The sequence below is a fragment of the Lemur catta genome, chromosome 21 (assembly GCF_020740605.2).
Source record: "Lemur catta isolate mLemCat1 chromosome 21, mLemCat1.pri, whole genome shotgun sequence".
Lineage (NCBI taxonomy): Eukaryota > Metazoa > Chordata > Mammalia > Primates > Lemuridae > Lemur > Lemur catta.
The window spans coordinates 25,910,082-25,929,514 of record NC_059148.1 but is presented as its reverse complement, the minus strand read 5'-3'; the positions used below and the strand labels follow the sequence as shown (position 1 = coordinate 25,929,514).

Below are 19,433 nucleotides of genomic sequence, written 5' to 3'. Positions count from 1 at the left end.
CTGCGTGCCTCAGAGGGAGAGGTGGCCGCTGCCCTTCCGCAAGGCCAGGCCCCCCTGCGCTAAGCCGCCCTCAGCCCCGTCCCCGTCATTAGATGGAGACCTCGCTGGATGGCTGACACCTTGTTGCTCCCGTCTCCACCCTCTCTCTCCGAGGCGCTCTTTCTTTGCCTCCTTTATCTTAACCTAAAAACCAAGCACATACAAAACCCAAAACAACATTCCGGCAATTCCAAGTTACTGCCAGCTTTTCCCCTTTCTAGAAGTTTCTAGAAGTCCTCATCTGCATTCCCTGCTTCCCTTTCTAGGGGAGGTACTATCTCCACTTCTACCCGTGGTGACGGAAGCAACATCGCCTCCCCTGAAACTGCTTTCTCTGGGGTCACCAAGGACCTCAGCCTCTCCCGACCCAGTGGCCTTCCCGCAGCGTCCAGCCAGAGACCTGGAACTCGCAAACACACAGCCCGTGCGTGGATCCCTTTAGGACAGCGGTTCTTAAACCCATCGCTCCCAACACTCGTTTCTCGTCCTTTCTTTCTTCCTCACACCGAGATGCTACTTACACGCAGTCAAGTGCACACATCTTAAGGGTGCAGCTCAATGAATTCTCACTTGGGGGTACACCCACGTCACCGTCACCACGACCAAGACATGGAGTATTGCAGCTCTGAGAAGGCTCCCTTGGGCCCCTTCCATTAACTACCCCCCAGGGAACGCCCCTCCTGACCTCAGCATCGTGGATTTGTTTGGTCTGCATATAGTCCTGCATCTAAATTGCCTCTTCTAGAACGTGCTCTTCATGCCTGGCTTCTCTCAGTCAACACTGTGTCTGCCCACAGCCCTTTTCAATACCAAATAAATACCCCTGAAATTTGCAGAAGGTAGAATCCTTTACCCTTACTTATTCTTTTAAATCAATATGATGCCCTCATTATAATATAAAGGAGAAATAAATGTCATTTGCACTAAAATGTTTATTTTGATATGTGAATGTTCTGGTCTGACTCACCTCGAGCAGGGCCAGCAAACTGTCTCTGCAGGGGACCAGACAGTAAATATTTTGGCTTTGTGGCCAGCTGGCCTTTGTCGAAACTATTAATATTAATACTTAACTCTGCCTTTGCAGCCGGAAGGCAGCCATAGACAATATATCCATGAATGGGTGTGGCTGTGTTCCAATAAAACTTTATTTATAAAAACAGGCAGTGGGCCAGATTTGGCCACGGGCTGTGGTTTGCAGATCCCTGGCCTAAAAGGTGTAATCGGAGACCTGTAATGCTACGTAAAATCACCAAGGATTCCACAGCCACACTGCAGACTGAGGCAGGCTTGTTGTATCCACAACTCAAAGAACATGATCCAGGTTGTGCTAGTGACATGATTTCCAGAACGGTGACCAACTCTTGGTAAAGTTCCAAACAAATCAAAGAATAATCTTCTCTTGATTTATGCAGTGACTACAGTCATGGATAATTCAGTGTCCATTAGAAATGAATGAAAAATATGGTGTGTATACATATAAAAGATGGTTTTATTCTAGGTACAAAAAATTATAAAGAGATTTTTCACCTACATAATGCCCAGAGGGACACTGGGAGGTCACAAGGGATAGGGGTGAGTCTTAGATGTCTGGTGCTGTCTTACATGTTGCAGGGTGTGTGGCATCTCATGACCCACATAGTAAGTGGCACTAGTGCCCTCGTCATTGCAAGAGCCAAAAGAAACCCCCCAAAACAAAACAAAACAAAACAAAACAAAACAAAACACCATGAGGTTATAGAAGGCCCCTTGACAATGTCATTTATGCCGGAAACCAGAGGTGTAGGGAGGCAAAATTTATGTCTGCATGTGAGTAAAATGTACATGCACAGGTGAGAGCAAAAACTCTAAATTGCCTCATTTTACCCAAAACTGGCTAAGATTAAGTTGACTTGAGCAGGCCTCCCGGAGATAGACTAAGATTCTATTTATAGGAAAAGAAAGAACATTGCGGTTTTTGTTTTTGCACACTTGAGTGAGTGGACTGTAGAATGTGTACCCATGCAGATGCCAGCACAGCTGGGCTTTCTCTCTTTCTCTTTTTCAGATTGTTCAGATGGAAAAAAAAATCGCAGACCAAAAACAGATCTTCTTAAAAATGCAGGAGGCCAACAACCCCCAGAAACTTCAGAAACAGATCCACGTTTTGGAAACCCGTTTGAATCTCGTATGTAAGGTGTTCTCGGCAGTTCTGCCAGCAGCTCTCCCCGCTTTGCTGAGACTAAAGAACGGTGTCAGCTGAGCCATTTAGCAGAATGTACCCATTTCGCTGGTTGACTCTGGAGAAGGTTAACTAATGGTGCCCATGTGGACCAGGAAGCCTTTTAGAATTTACCATCCAGCCTGCTGCACCCACCCTGTTCCATCCACCTTAGCAAAGGCTGTTGTCCCCTGAGCCCTTTCCTCCAACCCCCCACCTCACCTGCGATGCCTACTCCTAGTTTCCTGTCTTGAAAACTCTTGCTTGGTTTCAAGAAGCAGGTCACCAGGCAGAATTAGTTAGACCTTCCTCCTCCATGGCAGTCTTCTCATGTCTCTATTATAGCTACTGTCTTTTTGTTGTTGTCGATGTTGTCTCTAAGAACTCTAAGGCATAGACGTGTATAACTTGATGATGGGAAAAGTGACAGTTCCTGATTGCCCTCAATTTCAGTGACTTTTGCATTAAGCAGGATTTTCTAAATTGCAAAGTGGCTTAAGCAAAACAGAAAAAAAAAGGGGGACTGTATAGGTCACAGAACTGAAAAATTCAGAGGAGGAAATGGGGCCTTCAGGCACAGCTGGATCCAGGTGCTTCAAATATGTCTTTAGGACATAATCTCTGTCCAGCTCTCCTCTGGGTGGACTTCATTCTTGAGTAGCTCCCAATGTGAACAATTGCCAGCAAAAAGGAAGCATCTCTCTCCTAACACAGTATAATTTTATTACCCATAGTCCTCATGTTGTACATTAGCTCTTTCGACTTGTTTATCCTACCTGTCTGCTACTTTGTATTCTCAGACCTACATCTCCTCATTTCCTCCTCCCACCCCCTGCTCCTGGTAACCACTGTTTTATTCTGTCTGTACATTTTACTTTTTTTCTTAGATTCCACATATAAGTGAGATCATGCAGTATTTTTGTTTTGTTTTGTTTAGCTTATTCCACTTAGCACAATGTCCTCCATGTTCGCCCAAGTTGTGACAAATGGCAGGAACTCCTTTTTTAAAGGCTGAATAATATTCCATTGTGTATACATACAATGTCTTTATCCATTCCTGTGTCGGCGGACACTTAGGTTGTTTCCAAATCTTGGCTGTGGTAGATAATACCGCAGTGAACATGGGAATGCAGATACCTTTACGAGGTGGTGACTTCATTTATTTTGGGTATACGCCCAGAAGAGAGATTGCTGGGTTGTATGGTAGTTCTATTTTTAATTTCTTTAGAAACCTCCATACTGTTTTCTATTATGGCTTCGCCAATCTACATTCCCACTAATAATGTAACCAACAACATCATCTTTTATTCACTTAATTTTTTTGAGACAGAATCTCACTCTGTTGCCCTGGGTAGAGTTCAGTGGCATTGTTGTAGCTCGCTGCAGCCTCAAACTCCTGGGGTCAAGCCATCCTCCTGCCTCAGCCTCTTGAGTAGCTGGGACTACAGACATGCACCATAATGCCCAGCTAATTTTTCTATTTTTAGTAGAGACAGGGTCTTGCTCTTGCTCAGGCTGGTCTTGAACTCCTGAGCTCACACGATCCTCCCGCCTCAGCCTCCTAGAGTGCTAGGATTACAGGCGTGAGCCACCACACCTGGCCCTCAAAAGGTAGAACTTTCTACAGGACAATTGACTTTCTACAGGACAACAGACTCTTCAACAAGTTAATGGCATGAGAAAAATTGGGGTGGGGCTATTTTTGTGCAGTTTCTCAAACTCAGCACCATTGGTATTTGGGGCTAGATGATTCTGTGTGGTGAGGGCCTTTGCTGTGTGTTGTAGGATGTTAAATACCTACTACTACCCACTAGATGCAAGTAGCACCCTCACCTCCAACCCAATTGTGACAATTTCAAGTGTTTCCTTTTGGAGACAATGTCCCTTTCGAGGCAAAATCCACCACCAACGGACAGGCACTATTCTAGATTAAAGACTTTTAAGATACACAACAATTATGTGAACTTTGATTGGCTTCACCTTTAAAAGATATTTTTGAGCCAACCAGAGAAATTTTAATATGGACTTGGTATTTGGTAATATTATGAAAATATCAATTTTGTGAGGTGTGATACTAGTCTTGTGTTTATGAAAGAAAAGGTTTAGTTTTAAGGGATGCAAACTAAAGTATTTTGGGGTAAAATGTCATGACACTATGGTGCTGTAGCCTGGGCAACAGAGAGAGACTCCATCTCAAAAAAAAAAAAAGAACATTCTACCTTTTGGGTTTGGTTGATTATTTCCTATGGTGTCATTTAGCTTGTTCCTCTTTCCCCTGTTAATTGCTGAAAACTGGAAGTTAGATCTAAAAGTAGTTGAGAAATCCAGTTTGTGGCTGACTCCAGCCTCTCGCCCAGTGCTCCGACCACTGTTTTGTGGCCCTGGGGTGGGAGGTGGATGAAGGCCTTCCAGCCCTCCAGCTGCCTCCTGGAAGCTTGTCTCACGCCCTAGGAATGAGCCTTGTTTTGAAGCACAGCCCTTCCCACAGGTCACTGTTCAATTTGACAAGATGCTGACCACCAACGCCAAGCTCCGGAAGGAGATTGAGGACCTACGGTTTGAGAAGGCTGCTTACGACAACGTCTACCAGCAGCTGCACCGGCGCATGGCCGTGCAGAAGAAAACCATGCAGGCGGCTGTCGAGCAATCTACGCAGGCCTATGAGCAGAGGTGCGCTGGGGGAGAGGCCCGGGACAGTGACATCTCTTGGCCCCTTGCTAAGCATCTAGCTTGCCGCTCTGGGCCACCTCTGCCCCCAGTGCTTACGTGTTGGGGAAACTTAAGTCATAATAATCGTAACAGTAGTAATTCTGAGCACTGACTGTGTGCTAGGTATGATGCTGGAAGCTCAGGGTATTATTTTAACCCTCACAACTTGCCCTGGGGGTTATGATCCCCATTTTACAGGTCAGGACAGGGAGGCTTAGAGACGCTAAAATACTTACCTGAGATCCAGGTAAGTGGTGGATGTGGTAGAGCTGACATTCAAACCTCCATACGATACCATCTCCTCCAGGGGTCCCTGCCTCTAGTCCAAGGGGTCTTTCTCAGTCTGGTTCTCTCCTGGCTTCACACTTATAGAGACAAAAGGCACATAGATGGGCTGCAAAGAGCCCGGGTTTTAGAGTCAGACAGACCTGGGTTTCAATCCTGGCTCCATCACTACTACGTTGTTGTAGGGTCTCTTTAGGTGGTAGACAGGATTCAATAATATATGTATGTAAGGGAGTGCTGGGACATAGCGTTGGTAAGTGGTGATGGTGGTGGTGGTGATGATGATGTTGGTGATGATGGTGATGATGGTGATGATGATGGTGGTGGTGATGATGCTGTGATCATGATGATGGTGGTGATAGTGGTGGTGATGACGGTGAAGATGATGGTGATGATGATGGTGGTGGTGCTGATGATGCTGTGATCATGATGATGTTGGTGATGATGGTGATCATGATGGTGGTGGTGATGATGATGATGCTGTGATCATGATGATGGTGGTGATAGTGGTGGTGATGACGGTGATGATGATGGTGATGGTGGTGATGGTGGTGATGATGATGGTGGTGGTGCTGATGATGCTGATGATGGTGGTGATGATGATGGTGATGATGGTGATGATGGTGATGGTGGTGGTGAAGATGATCGTGATGATGATGATGGTGATGATGGTGGGGTGATGGTGGTGATGGTGGTGGTGAAGATGATCGTGATGATGATGGTGGTGATGATGTGATAAAGGTGATATGATACTAATGATAGAAAAATTTCCCGGAGGTGGTCTAGAGCTTACAGCTCCTGTTGTTCAGGTAAGGAGGGCTGTTTTTCTGCCCTAGAAACCTTCATGATTAAAAAAGCGATGGTCAGCTGGGCAGGGTGGCTCACGCCTGTGATCCCAGCACTTGAGGAGGCTGAGGTGGGAGGATCACTTCAGGCCAGGAGTTTGAGACCAGCCTGGGCAACATAGTGGGACCCTATCTCTACAAAATACAAAAAAAATTAGCTGTAGTCCCAGCTACTTGGGATGCTGAGGTAGGAGGATTGCTCAAGCCAAGGCATTCGAGGTTGCAGTGAGCTATGATCATGCCACCACCCTCCAACCTGGGTGATAGAGTGAGACTGTGTCTCTTAAAAAAAAAAAAAAAAGACATTGGCCAGGCAGAAGGTCTCTCTTGATTGGCAGGGAACAGGAAGGAGAAGGGGGGAGCTTCTGAACACTCAGGTTCTGCACCCCCCCAGGCTGGAGGCCATGGCCCGAATGGCTGCCATGGAGGACCGCCAGCAGAAGGACATCTCGCAGTACAACCTGGAGATCCGAGAGCTGGAGCGTCTCTATGCCCACGAGACCAAGCTCAAATCCTTCCTGCTCAGGAAGCTGAATGACCGCACTGAACTCGAGGAGCAGGCCAAAAAGGAAGAAGGTACACGCTCTAGGTGCATGTGCATGTGTTCCTGCACTCTCCCTCTTTCCCTCTCTCCCTAAGGTGCCCAAGTCTCCTTGTCATAGAGTTGCCAAATTTAACAAATAGAAACACAAGATGCCTAGTTAAATTTAAATTCTAGATAAACAATAAATTTTTAAGATAAGTATGTCCCAGACAGTATTTGGGACTTACTTGTAATAAAAAATGTATTCATTGTTTATCTATAACTGGGACATATTCATACTTTAAAAATTATATTCTTTGTCCAAAATTCAAATTTAACTGGGCCAGCCCTCACCTGCAGGATGTGTCCTCACTCTGGGCTCTCCTGTTGTTTGGGGGGAGACTTGTGTTCCTGAGATCATCCCTCCATTTGATGATTCACTGGGAGGACCCACGGGACTCAGCATATAGGCACACTCATGGCTACGATGTATGACAGTGAAAGGACACAAAGACAAAACAGCAAAGGGAAAAGGGACATGGGGCAGAGTCCAGAGGAAACTAGGCACAAGCTTCCAAGAGGAGTCACACAGAACACCCTTAATTCCTCCAGCATCTAGTTGTGACAATATTTGTGAAGAGTTGCCCACCAGGAGAGCACACTAGGGACTCAGTGCCTTAAATTCTTACTGGGGGCCATAATGGTAATGACTGGATTTCTTTTTCTGTTTACTTGGGTATCTTTCTTTCTTTCTTTTTCTTGTCTGATTCCCCATTGTCCTTGGGATAAAATTAAAGCTTCTCAGCATCATTTAAGACCCTCAGCAACTTGTTACCGCCAGACTCTGTCACTACTTTGCCTAAATCCTGTGATGATTTCCAGCCATGCTTAGGGTAAATGTTGTGCTCCCCAACACAGCCTAAAAGCTCTGTGAGGCAGAGATTTTGTGTCAGTGGCACCTGGTACAGTGTCTGGCACATAATAAATGTTTAATTCAATATTTGTGAAGTGAATAACGAATGAAGCTTCTGCCCATCTCCTGGAAGAATTGAGTCATAGTATCGATCACATCCTAGCTGCCTGGCACGGGTCCAAGGGGCTGCCTTTTGGAATTCAGTGTGGCTGGTGTTTCCTTCCCTAGCTTTCAAGGCAAAGAAGCACGGCAAGAAGAGCAAGGGAGAGAGTTTCGAGAGCTACGAGGTGGCCCACCTCCGGCTGATGAAGCTGATTGAGAGCGGGAACCTGAACCAGCTCATTGAGGAATTTCTGGCCAAGGAGGAGAAGAACTTTGCTCGGTTCACGTACGTCATGGAGCTCAACAATGACATGGAGATGATGCAAAAGAAGACCCAGAGGATCCAGGTGGGGGAGGCTCTTGTTTCCCTAGGCCTGGGACCCCCTGTGCCCGTAGCAGCCTTCCCCAAAACAGGCTTCTCGGAAGGCTCCATGAGACACTCCGCAGAAAAAAGGGTCTCAAGGTCAAATCCACTTGGCAAACACTGCTATATTCCCCCAGCCTTCCCCCTGCATGTTACCTTTTCAATTGGTATGTGCATTTAATGTGTTCATGTCTCCCCCACCCCCAACAGTGACGTTTATAATCCATAGCATGTTTTATAATCCAGGGTTCAGTAAACTACAGCCCCAGGCTGTTTTTGTACAGCCCATGAATTAAGAATGATTTTTACATTTTTAAAGTGATAGAGAAAAAAAAAGAAAAATATGCAAGAGAACTACAAAGCAGAAAATATTTACATCTGGCCCTTTGCCTTAAAAGTTAGACCCCCTGGTAATTGATAGCTTCCTAGAATTGAGGAGAGATGGGGAATTGTCATCTTGGAGAGACCTGATGTATATGATGAGCACAGTAAAGGCTCTGACAAGTCCTGCAGTAAAGAAACCTGTTTCCCTTTGTTGAACCCTTAATTTCCCAAACCTAGTTGGCTCCCTGGGCTACATACTCCCCAGAACATAAACAAACATCCTTTGGAACTGTCTGCACAGAAAAGAGTCTAAACCCCTTAGTGTGACACTCAAAACCCCTTCAAAATTTGGCTTCAACCTGCCTTTGAAGGCTCAGGTCCCATTGTAACCCCCTGGGCACCCTCTGGCCAAGGCACCAGCTGCCAGTCCCGGCTGTCCCAGGCATTTCCCTCCTCCTGTGCTCTCCTGATGCTGTTACCTCTCCCTCCTCCACCCTTCCCTTCTGATGAAATCCTGCTCATTAGTCCTGACCCAGCACAAATGTCGCCCCCTCTGGGGATTCATTATTCCTTCCTCTGAGGTCCCTGTCCTCTGTTTATATGACAAGGGGAGCTCTGCTTTGCAATATGTCACTGTTTTCCAAATGGCAGGGGGTGGATGCTGGCCATGTGCAAATAGATTGCTGCTAGAATATAGGTGAAAACATTTTCATTTACTAGTGATGAACTAATCTCAATGAGTATTAGGAAAAATACAGCTTGCAGAGGAAACTTGTGATTTTATGGGTGCTACTTAGGGTAACAAGTAGTAACAGTAAACACAGAATAATAAACATAATAAAATAAAACTGGTTGATTTCAAGAGAACCCATAATAAATAATCCTAGATTTTTATAGATAATCACAGTCCAGGTGGGAGGTGACCATGGCAGCAATTAAGTTGGTTCTATCAGTTAGGGTTGTCACAGGAAACAGATGGCACGGTCGAAATGAGGAAATGGAGGAGAGTTTTTAAAAAAGGACTATTTACTAAGGTCCGAGGAGATTAAGACGGAAGAGTGCGGGAACAGCAAGAGCGGGATCCACAAAGGGTGAGGGGCGGGAGAAGTTTCTGGAACCAGGAGAGCGGCACCGCCCTCCCCGCAGCTTCGCGGCCGAACTGCGGCCCTGCCGGGGGCGGCAAAGACCCCCGCCCTCCCCGTGCACCCTGCACTCTGGTCCTCCCATTGGCTGTGCCCGACCGGAACCGGAACCGGGAGCGGAGCTCAAGGGGCCCCGCAGGTCCCGCGGTGATGGGGGGGGCAGGTGGATCCGGAAGCAAATGGAGGAGCCCCACTCGGTGTGTAGGGGTGGGGTAGAGCGCTGCTCTCTGTCCCCGTCCTGGAGGGCCATGTTCCAGGGGACAGGCCCCACGGTGGCTCCCTGCGCCCACAATGCGCCCTGCACCCCGTGGGGGGCACCGGAAGTGGTTCCTCCGGAGAGCTGACCTTGACCTCCCCTTCACCGTGCGGGTGCTCTCTCCTTTCCTCTCAGCCTCGCAGCCGCCCCCTGCGTTAGGACGAGCGTGTCCGCCCCGGGCCTCAGTCTCCCCATCTGTAGGATGACACACGTGTTTGGGCTAGGGGAGTAGCTTCCAAATTTTTCTATAAAAGCTACAAAACATTTTTGCCTGAACGATGTTATTAGGAAACTCTAATATAAAACAGATTAAATGGAGCAGTCTTGGACCAAAGGGGGACGGGAAGGGCGCCTGGGACCCTGTCTTTCTGGGCTCTCGGGGAACCTCTGCTCATACTGGGGTCAGGTTCTAAAGAAGCCTTTTTTTTTTTTTTTAAATTAAAAACGATTAGGATTCTAACATCCGACTTCACCCCCACCTGATGGCTGGGGTCAGAGGTCATAGCTGAATCCAGCCCTCTTTCTTCTTTTGTTTGGTCTCCTCCATCCCCGTCCCCACCCCCCATTTATTAATTGATTTGTTGCCAACATTTAAATATCAGGATATCCTATATGAAAATGTGAATTTCTGGTTTCTCTTGGAAAATCAGATCTGCCAACTCCGGCCCACATTCCCGCGGGCATCTGAGTCCCTGTGAACGGGCCAGGCCCTTGCTCCCCGGTTACCGCCACCCGCGGGGTCTGATGTGCTCGAGGCCGGCGGAGCCCAGCGGGCTTTGAGGTTGCGACGGCGGTTTGGGCGGCCCAACACTGCCCTCCGATGGCCGTGTGGGGTATTGCAGGGAAGGCCTTTGAGCAAAAGCGCTGAGCCCTGAATGCTCATTTTCCGGGACGCAGCGCGTTACTAGTCCACTGCCCTCTGATGGGCATTTGCGGTATTGCAGGGAAGGCCTTTGCGCTGAGCCGTGAATGCTGTTTCCAGGAGGCAGCGCGTTACCAGTCCACTGCCCTCCGATGGCCGTTTGCGGTATTGCAGGGAAGGCCTTTGAGCGAAAGCGCTGAGCCCTGAATGCTCATTTTCCGGGACGCAGCGCGTTACTAGTCCACTGCCCTCTGATGGGCATTTGCGGTATTGCAGGGAAGGCCTTTGCGCTGAGCCGTGAATGCTGTTTCCAGGAGGCAGCGCGTTACCAGTCCACTGCCCTCCGATGGCCGTTTGCGGTATTGCAGGGAAGGCCTTTGAGCGAAAGCGCTGAGCCCCAAATGCTCAGTTTCCAGGAGGCAGCGCGTTACCAGTCCCGGTGCGATGACGAGGACAAGCCTCGGCACAGGGCTGTGAGGACGCCAGTTGAACACTCCGACCTGATCAGGAAATGTTCCTGAACCAGAATCGGTCTTGATTTTTCCCATTCCCCGTAAGGGGACCCTGTCCCTTAGCTACACGACCTGTCTCCTTCATTAGGACAAATGTGTCTGACGAAGGACGGGCAGGTCCGTGCCCTTTCTGGGCCTCAGTTTCCCAATGTGTGGAATTATGTTTGGGCCAGAACAGCGGCTTCCAAGCTCTGTTCAAGTTACAGAACTGCACCTTTTTTGGGCTTAAATAGAGCCACAAGTGCCTGTTGAATAAGGCTGGAAAGCACTGATTTCCAATGGGAAGAGCTAATTTTAAAAAAAGTTATAAGAGAAATTCATTATAGAAAAATTGGGAACTATGTAAGGATAGAAGGAATTTTATCCCATTGCCTAGAGACAATCACAGGTGACATTTTGAAATATTTCCTTCTAACCTTTTCTTTGGTTGTGCTTTTAAATTAACATATAGTGCTCATATCTAGTATATATAAAGTTGTACATTCTGACTGAAAGAACATCCTTTTGGTTATTTGTTCATCCAGCAAGTATTTATTGGGAACCTACCATGTGCCAGGCGCTGTTCTAGGCACTGGTGATGTGCAGTGAACAAAATGACAAAAAGCTCAGCCCCCATAGAGCTTCTATTAATATCTTGGCAGGGAGAAACAGTAAACAACAAGCCTAATAATTACATAAATTATAAAGTAGATTATAAAGTGAGAAATGGTGCAGATACAAAGATGAAGTAGAACAGTATATGATGGGTTTGGAGCTGTTTGAGGACATGGTGGTTGAGGAGTTAAGATTTAAGCAAACTTGCAGGTGGAGGAGTGAGCTACCCAGATCTCTGGAGGAATAATGTTCCAGGCAGAGGAAACAGCATGTGCAAAGGTCCTGAGGCAGGAGAATGCACGCAGGTCAAGGAGTGGAGAGAGAGACGTGGGAGGTGGCAGGAGATGAAGTCCGAGAGGCGAGGGAGGCCATGCACATTTCCAGAGGGTTTTTGGCAGTTACCCTGAGAGATAGGGGCCATGGGACAGTTCTGGGAAGAGGAGCAGCACCATATGAATCCGTTATTTACACAATTTGGGAAATACTAAAAAGTATAAGTGTGAACCTCAAATCAGGAAGAATCCTGTCACCTGGAAATAGCATTGCTTAATCTTTTTGATAGGGTTCTTTCTTGCTTTTTCCCCCCCTGAAAAGATTGGAAGACTCACTTCCTTTAATGATTTTCCAAAATAAAATGATTTTATTCTAATTAGAAAGATAACACATACACATCTGTGGGAAAATGTAGGCAATTCAGAAAAATATAAAGAAAAAGTAAAAGTCACCAAGACTTCACCACTGGGAGATAATTAACATTTTGGTGACATTGCTTGTTGAAGGCAGCGTGCACTTAGACATGTGCTCACTAATGTGCGTGTGCACATACACACACACACAGCCCTAGATGCTTATTTATAGTCCTAGGATCATACTAGACACTTCATCCTGTTTTGTAAAATTTTTTCCTGGTTTACCATGGTTACCTCCCAACATTTTCCGTGTTCCTTTTAATGGCTTCTGGGGACCCCGGATGCCCTGTAGGAGAATCACAAGATACTTCTTAAAAACACAGATTCCCCAGGCCCTGTCTCATACCTACAGGCCTAGATTCTCTGCAGATGGGCCAGGAATCTGCATTTTAGCCACATTTTTATTTGAGATCTTTCCCCCCTGTTGTATGAATGTACCATCATCGGTTTAACTGATCTATCAGTAGACATTTGGATTGTCCCTAACTGGGGCCCTTATGAACAGTAACAACAGGCAGCATGGGGAACCCATCTTTGCCCACTTGTCCTCCTATTTCCATGGGACAGATCCCTGGGGATGGACTTGCTCAAAGGGCGTGTGCCTTTTATATTAGGACACGTTGTTCAAACCCAGTGGCCCCAAAAGCTGGTCTCCAGAGCAGCAAAATCAGGGTCACCTGGGAACTAGTTAGAAACGCGCGTCCTCAGGCTCCACCCCAGACTTTCTGAATTACAACCCCGGGGCGTGGGGCCCAGCAATCCGTGTTGTTACAATTTCCCAGGTGATTCTGATACCTGCTAGAGTCTGAGAACTCTTCTCTAGAGCCGCACTGGCCACTGCAGTAGTCACTCTCCACCTGTGGGTATTTAAGTTAAATTAATTGAGATTAAATACAATTTCAAGTGTTCAGTACCCACGTGTGGCTAGTACTACAGTATTAGCAGATAGGACATTGCCACCACTGAAGTAAAACTATTGCCTGCACTGTTCGAGACAGTTGTCCAGGAAGGAAACCAACCCCCCTGCCATGCCCTCACCCTGCTTTTAATTAAGAAACATCAGAAAGAACCTCCACGGGCATAAGAGGGGCCCACGGTCTGGGGCTCCTTGGAAAATTGAAATCCTCATCAATGCCTTGGGGCACAGGCTTTTTTTAGGCACGGCAGGGAAGGGGCACCCCCACTTTTCCTCATGTTCGGATTCTCTCCCCGGCAGAACGAGATCATCGACTTGCGATCCCAGCAGAAATCGTCCCATGACGACAGCCGCTCTGTCCTGAGACAGCTGGAGGTAAGACCAGGATGCAGAGGGAGGGACGCAGGAGCCTCCCTTGCCTGTCTGTCTGTCTGTCAGCCGATTCTCAGGGGCAGTAAGATGTCTGCCCCATGACTTGAGTCTGGCCTGAGTCACATGCAGACATGTCCCGATTCTTTGTCACAGGCAGCCTCTGCTACAGGTACTGCTGCAGAATTTTGTCCCTAGACACATAGCACCATTTCAGGGAGTCTAGCCCAGGCCATTGGGCCCAGAATTTCATCCCCGACAGGCTCCTTCCAGACAGATCCCTGCCTCAGCCTCTCTTTCTCTCTCCCGCTTGTCCCAGCTGTGTCCTGTTCTCAATCAGTAAGGGCAAGTGCAAACATTTCTTGAGCAATCACTATGTACTAGGCCCTGGGCTAAGTGCTTTGCTTGCAGCATCTCGTGGAATCCTCACAACCACCCTACGAGGCAGGTGGATCGATCTATCCATTTTACAGATGAGCAAACTAAGTTCGCAGAGGTAGAGTCACGTGACCAACATCAAGGAGCTGGGATTTTGTATGAGCTTTGAATTGTATTCAGCTGCTAATAACAGGGACCCAAAATGACAGCCTGAGCAAGACAGAATTTTATTTAAGAAATAAGCCTGAAAATAGACACTTCAGGGACGGCATGGTGCCTTCATGACGATGTCACCAGTGGCCCAGGTGTCATCTATTTTTCTGTTTTGTCACCCTTAGTGTGTGGCTTATCTTCCACGGGTGCCTGATTGTTGCACTGTAGCTGCCCCTGGGACCACGTGGGACCCCAAGCATGTGCCCAACTTCAGGAGGGTCTCCTTGGACCTGGACCCTGCCTGGAAGTCTGTAAGTCCCCACACCGGATTCCTGGGAGCCGGAGCCCTCAACGGGCAGTATGTGCCATGGTGCTTTGCTGCCACCCAGTGGCAGAACAGAGAATGACACCCCCATCCCTGTCTACCAGGTGCATGCCAAGGACAGAAATAAGCCACAAGCAGGGGAAGAGAAATGAATGACCCAGGAGCGCAGTTCTGGGTCATAAGGGAATTTGTCTTACTAGCAGTGGGCTCACAGATGGTCCAGGCATCACATATACATTCCAGACAGGAACAAAGGGGCGTAGGGAAAAAAGATCTTGCTAGCTAAGTCAGCCAGCTTAAAAGGTGTTTCCCAGAAGTTGCAGCCAATGACTTCTGCATTTATTTCTCACTGGACATCCCTGTTGCAAGAGAAGTTTGGAAATGTAACTTTCAGCTGGACTGTCTCCTGGCTGGTTACATTGCCACCCTAAATAAAATCAGGGTTTATTAAGGCATAAGGGGGATATGGATGGCAAATATCTGACAAAGATATGAACTCAGAGAGTTTGACTGCAAAGCCCTGTTCTAATCCAGTAGTTCCTGGCCCAGGAACTGCGCTCTTGGGTCATTTCTCTTCCCCTGTTTGTGGCTTATTTCTGTCCTTGGCATGCACCGGGTAGACAGGGAGGGCGGTGTCATTCTCTGTTTGGCCACTGGGTGGCAGCAAAGCACCATGGCAATGCTGCCCATTGAGGCCTTCGGCTCAGAGATATCTCCCAGGAATCGGGTGTGGGGGTTTGCGGACTTTCAGGCAGGGTCCAGGTCCAAGGAGACCCTCCCGAAGTTGGGTACATGTTTGGGGATCCCACGGGGTCCCAGGGGACCGCCCAGAGTCCAGACTCTTGTTGGGGTTGAGACTGGTGCTGCTCTCTCTACATCTTGGGGTGTGGGAGAGGCTGCCCAGGGAACCTCAAACATCCCCCCAACCTCTGCCTGAAGGCCCCCCATTAACTTTTTGTTTCTTTGGCTTAGCTTGACTTTGGGGAGCTTCTTTCCAAATGCAAATACTCTAAGCAGGAGAATCTGTCTTCCTAGCAGTGGGCTCACAGATGTTTCTTTCCCGCTGCTAAAGATCGCCTCCACCTGCTCCATCCTGGAAGCCTCTCCTGCACCTCCCATTTCATCAGCTCCTGCCCTCTGGGCGGAGTGGTGGGACCGCTCCCATGATGGGAGGGGTTTGCATAGGCGTTAAGCAGCCAGGCCCTGGGAGCCTGGGTATGACTCTCACAAAAGTCACTTCCTAGCTGTGTAACTTTGAGATACTAACTTAGCCTCTCTGAGCCTCAGTTTCCTCGTATATAAAATAGGGATATAATTGTACCTACTTCCTAGGGCTGTGAAGGTTGAATAAAATCGTGCATGTACACACTTGGAACGCTGCAGCACAGAGAGCAATACATGGTAGCAAAATTATCATTTATCTTGTAAGTCAGAAAAACTCAAATCACCATCATTTTGTTGCTAAATCATTGCTCAAGTAAAGAGCTGAGCTCAAGGTCAGGTCCTTAGATGAGCTCAGTACAGAGAAGCTAAACACAAGTTCTTTTCTTCTCTGGCCTCAGTATTCCTCATCTGAGGGCTGGGCCAGTGGTGAGGCTGAGATGAGATGATTCGTGTAAAGTGCCTGGAATATTCTGGGAGCTGGACATGCATTACCACATCAGGTTGACACCGACCTTTTTTTGTTTTTAAATTAATACTGTGACTGAAAAGAAAAACCTACGTGATCTTTTGATGCACCTTTACAGAGGGCAGCTCTGGGAAGAGAATATTCCGGCAGCGGGGCAGAGGGGCTCCTGGTGTGGTTGAGAGACTGAGTTCAAACCCTAGTTTCTGTCTCCTGGCCGAGTGCCTCGGAGCCTGGGTTTCTCCAACTGCGAAATGGGGGTGTGGGGAGGGCTGGCCGCTTGGGATGGTTATTTGGGATGGCGGATGCAGTATCTGCCCTCGGGAGCCGGGCTGGGTCCTGCAGGCCATGTTCACCTGCACCGGCTGAGAAGTCGGGGCTGGGGGCGTGGGGGGAGGAAGGAATGGGGTGAAGGCCACACCCCAGCACAGCTTCCCAGCCCCAGCTGCACATCGGAATCGCCTGGGGGGCTTTAACACTCCCTGATGTCCCCTCGGCATCCCGGGCTAAGTCTGAACCCCTGCGGGTGGGGTGTGGGCAGCAAATATTTTTGAGGCTCCCAGGTGATGCTAGTGTGGAGCCAAGGTTGCGATCCAACAGCCTGGTGGAGGTTCTCGACTTCCCCGTGCCTCGGTGCCACCGGGGGCTTGTTAAAGCGTTTGATCCAGCGGGGCGGGGCTGGGCTGGGGTGGGGTGGGGTGGGGGGAAGCGGGCAAGAATGTCTTTCCAACGAGTTCCCGGGTGAAGCTGGTGCTGTCTGTCCTGGGACCACACTTTGAGGACCGCTGGGCCAGGCCAATGTGTTTTAAACTGGGAATGGGGAAATCAGTTAATGGGATGGCAACCAGCATTTGAAAGTAGCGAGCTAATAGGCCAGGCACGGAGGCTCGTGCTCGTAATCCCAGCACTTTGGGAGGCCGAGGCAGGTGGATCGCTTGAGGCAGGGTGTTCAAGGTCAGCCTGGGCAAGATAGCGAGATACCTCCCCACCCCATCTCCATAAAAAATAAAAAAAATTAGCTGGTGTGGTGGTGGCACCTGTAGTCCCAGCTACTTGGGGGGCTGAGGCAGGAGGCACTCCCTGAACCCAGGAGTTCAAGGCTGCAGTGAGCTGTAACACCATTGCACTCCAGCCTGGGCAGCAGAGTGAGACTCTCTCTAAAAAAAAATACACACACACATACATATACATACATATATATATATATATACATATACATATAATATTGATTTGTGAAACTAATTTCATGTGATTAGATGATATAAATATGCACACACATGTATATGTTTGTATGTAGTGGGTTGCAATGTATCTCTTCCTGTGGGCTTTTAAAAAATGAGCCAACAGCTTTTTAAAAATATTATGATCCAGGACACATGTAGACACACATACATCTATGTAAGTGAAACAAAACTTACATTGAACAGTATTTATCCTCATGACCCTTAATGCACACTAGTATTTCTCTTCCTTTTTCACTGTTCTATTTTATTTCATTGTTTGAAAAATGGGATGGAAGCTCATGAAGTTGGTCTCATGCCCCCTGAGAGGTGTGAAAACCTGCAGCTTGGAGACCCTGGCCCCTGAGGGTCCCCCAAGCTCCTTTCCCCTGATGTCCTCCTGGGAGGCTGACCCGTGGTGGGAACTGGGTTCTGCCACCAGGAGAAACTGAGGAAGACCACGGAAGAGGCAGACATGTATGAGAGCAAATGCAGGGAGACCAACAACACTCTGGAGCGTCTCAAGAACTCAGTGGGACATCTGTTTAAGAAGATAAACTGTGACGCCACCAAGATCCTGGGGCAGTTAGGGGAGACGGGGAAGATCACCGACATCAACCTTCCTCAGTATTTTGGTGAGTCGTGCTGGGGCCTGCTGGACTCTTAGCAACCATTTCCAGAGCTTTCTGTGACCAGGCATGAGGACTTGTTCTTTTGGAGGTAGTGATTTGCCCTCCCACCACATTCAGCGATTTGCTGGGAGGACTCAGCATACAGCCATACTTATGGCTGTGATTTATTACCGTGAAAGCAACATCAGAAAAGGGAAAGGGGGAACACGGTGTTTTGCATTAAACACATCATTTGTGCAAACAGTTTCGGCATGGTGAGCCACTTCCTATCAGTTGATGGTGGTGGGAACGCTCCTGAAATCCAAGTTCCCAGATGCCGGCCGAGGGCCAACCTGGTCAGTGACCTTTCAGAGGAGACAGAGAGCCTCAGCCCTGCCGTGTTCACTCTTTCTGCACACAGCCCGTCACCGGACACTGCTAACATTTCTCATCTCCTCTTGCCCTGCTCCCCCCTCCCTGCTTACCACCTCTAGCCACACCGTTGTCCTGTCTGTCTTCCAGTCTTCCCGGCTGCTGCTGCATCTCATTCCCACCTCAGGGCCTTTGCACAGGCTATTCTTGGAAGACTTGTCTCATGCCCAGTTCCTCCTTGTTCTCAGATCTCAGTTTCATTGTCCTCTCTCCAGCAAGGCCTCCTTCCTCTGCCCCGGCTGAAGCTGCCTCTCACGGCTGTCCTACTATTTGTCTCTTTGCTGACAGCTTTCACTGTCTGAATCTATGAGGTTCCTGAGATCCAATAGCCAGTTTCAGTTGCAAATATTCTTGGTCTCTGATTTTTAGATAGAATGGCAACAGTTGGACAGTGTGAGGTTTATTTTTTTTAGAAAATCCAAATCCAGTAGTTGTGGAATTCAGAAATGAACATCGGGGTAGTGAGGGATGCCTACGTGTATCTGCTCACTGGTTTACCTTGTCTTTCTCCCTCCGTACACACTGAAGAAGTTTCATTAGGGCCAGGGCTGCGTCTTCGTTGCTGTTATTGTCACAGTTTTGTTTTTCTTGCATTGCACCCCCAGTATCTAGCACAGCGCGTGGCTAATGAGTGAACGACTAAGTCTCGTGGCTGCACGGGGCTATGGAAACACAGTGGGAAGGGCAGCTCTCCCGAAGAAGGCAGATCAGGGCAACATTCCTGCGGGCGTGAGGCCTGACTTAAGGCTTAAAATACCAATAGGGGTTACTGCAGCAAGGATGTAGGGAAGGGCGTTCTAGGACTAAGGAACAGCATGAACAAAGACCTGGAGGCCTGAGACAGAGAGCGCTAGGGAAAAGCCAGCACAGTAGTGGAGGGCCGGGCTGTCCCCAGCTCTCAATTTTCAGTGTCACCCAGTGTTTCTCAAGCTTCTTTTCATTATCACCCTCCTCCCACAGGAAGCCTCTATTCTTTTCCTGATTGTCCCTTCTCATGACACTTTAATCCCATGGATATACTGTGTGTCTGTTTATGTCCTGTATGT

The 19,433-nt window shown here is 48.2% G+C and overlaps 1 protein-coding gene across 1 annotated transcript in view; it reads left to right on the top strand.

The window, feature by feature from the left end:
* Positions 1 to 19,433, top strand: part of CCDC63 (coiled-coil domain containing 63) — a 31,909-nt gene that overhangs the window by 9,237 nt on the left and 3,239 nt on the right. The window contains 6 exon segments of the mRNA XM_045534722.1: positions 2,084 to 2,203; positions 4,725 to 4,906; positions 6,470 to 6,651; positions 7,740 to 7,960; positions 13,573 to 13,647; positions 17,787 to 17,979. Coding sequence (XP_045390678.1) covers positions 2,084 to 2,203; positions 4,725 to 4,906; positions 6,470 to 6,651; positions 7,740 to 7,960; positions 13,573 to 13,647; positions 17,787 to 17,979 — 973 coding nt within the window.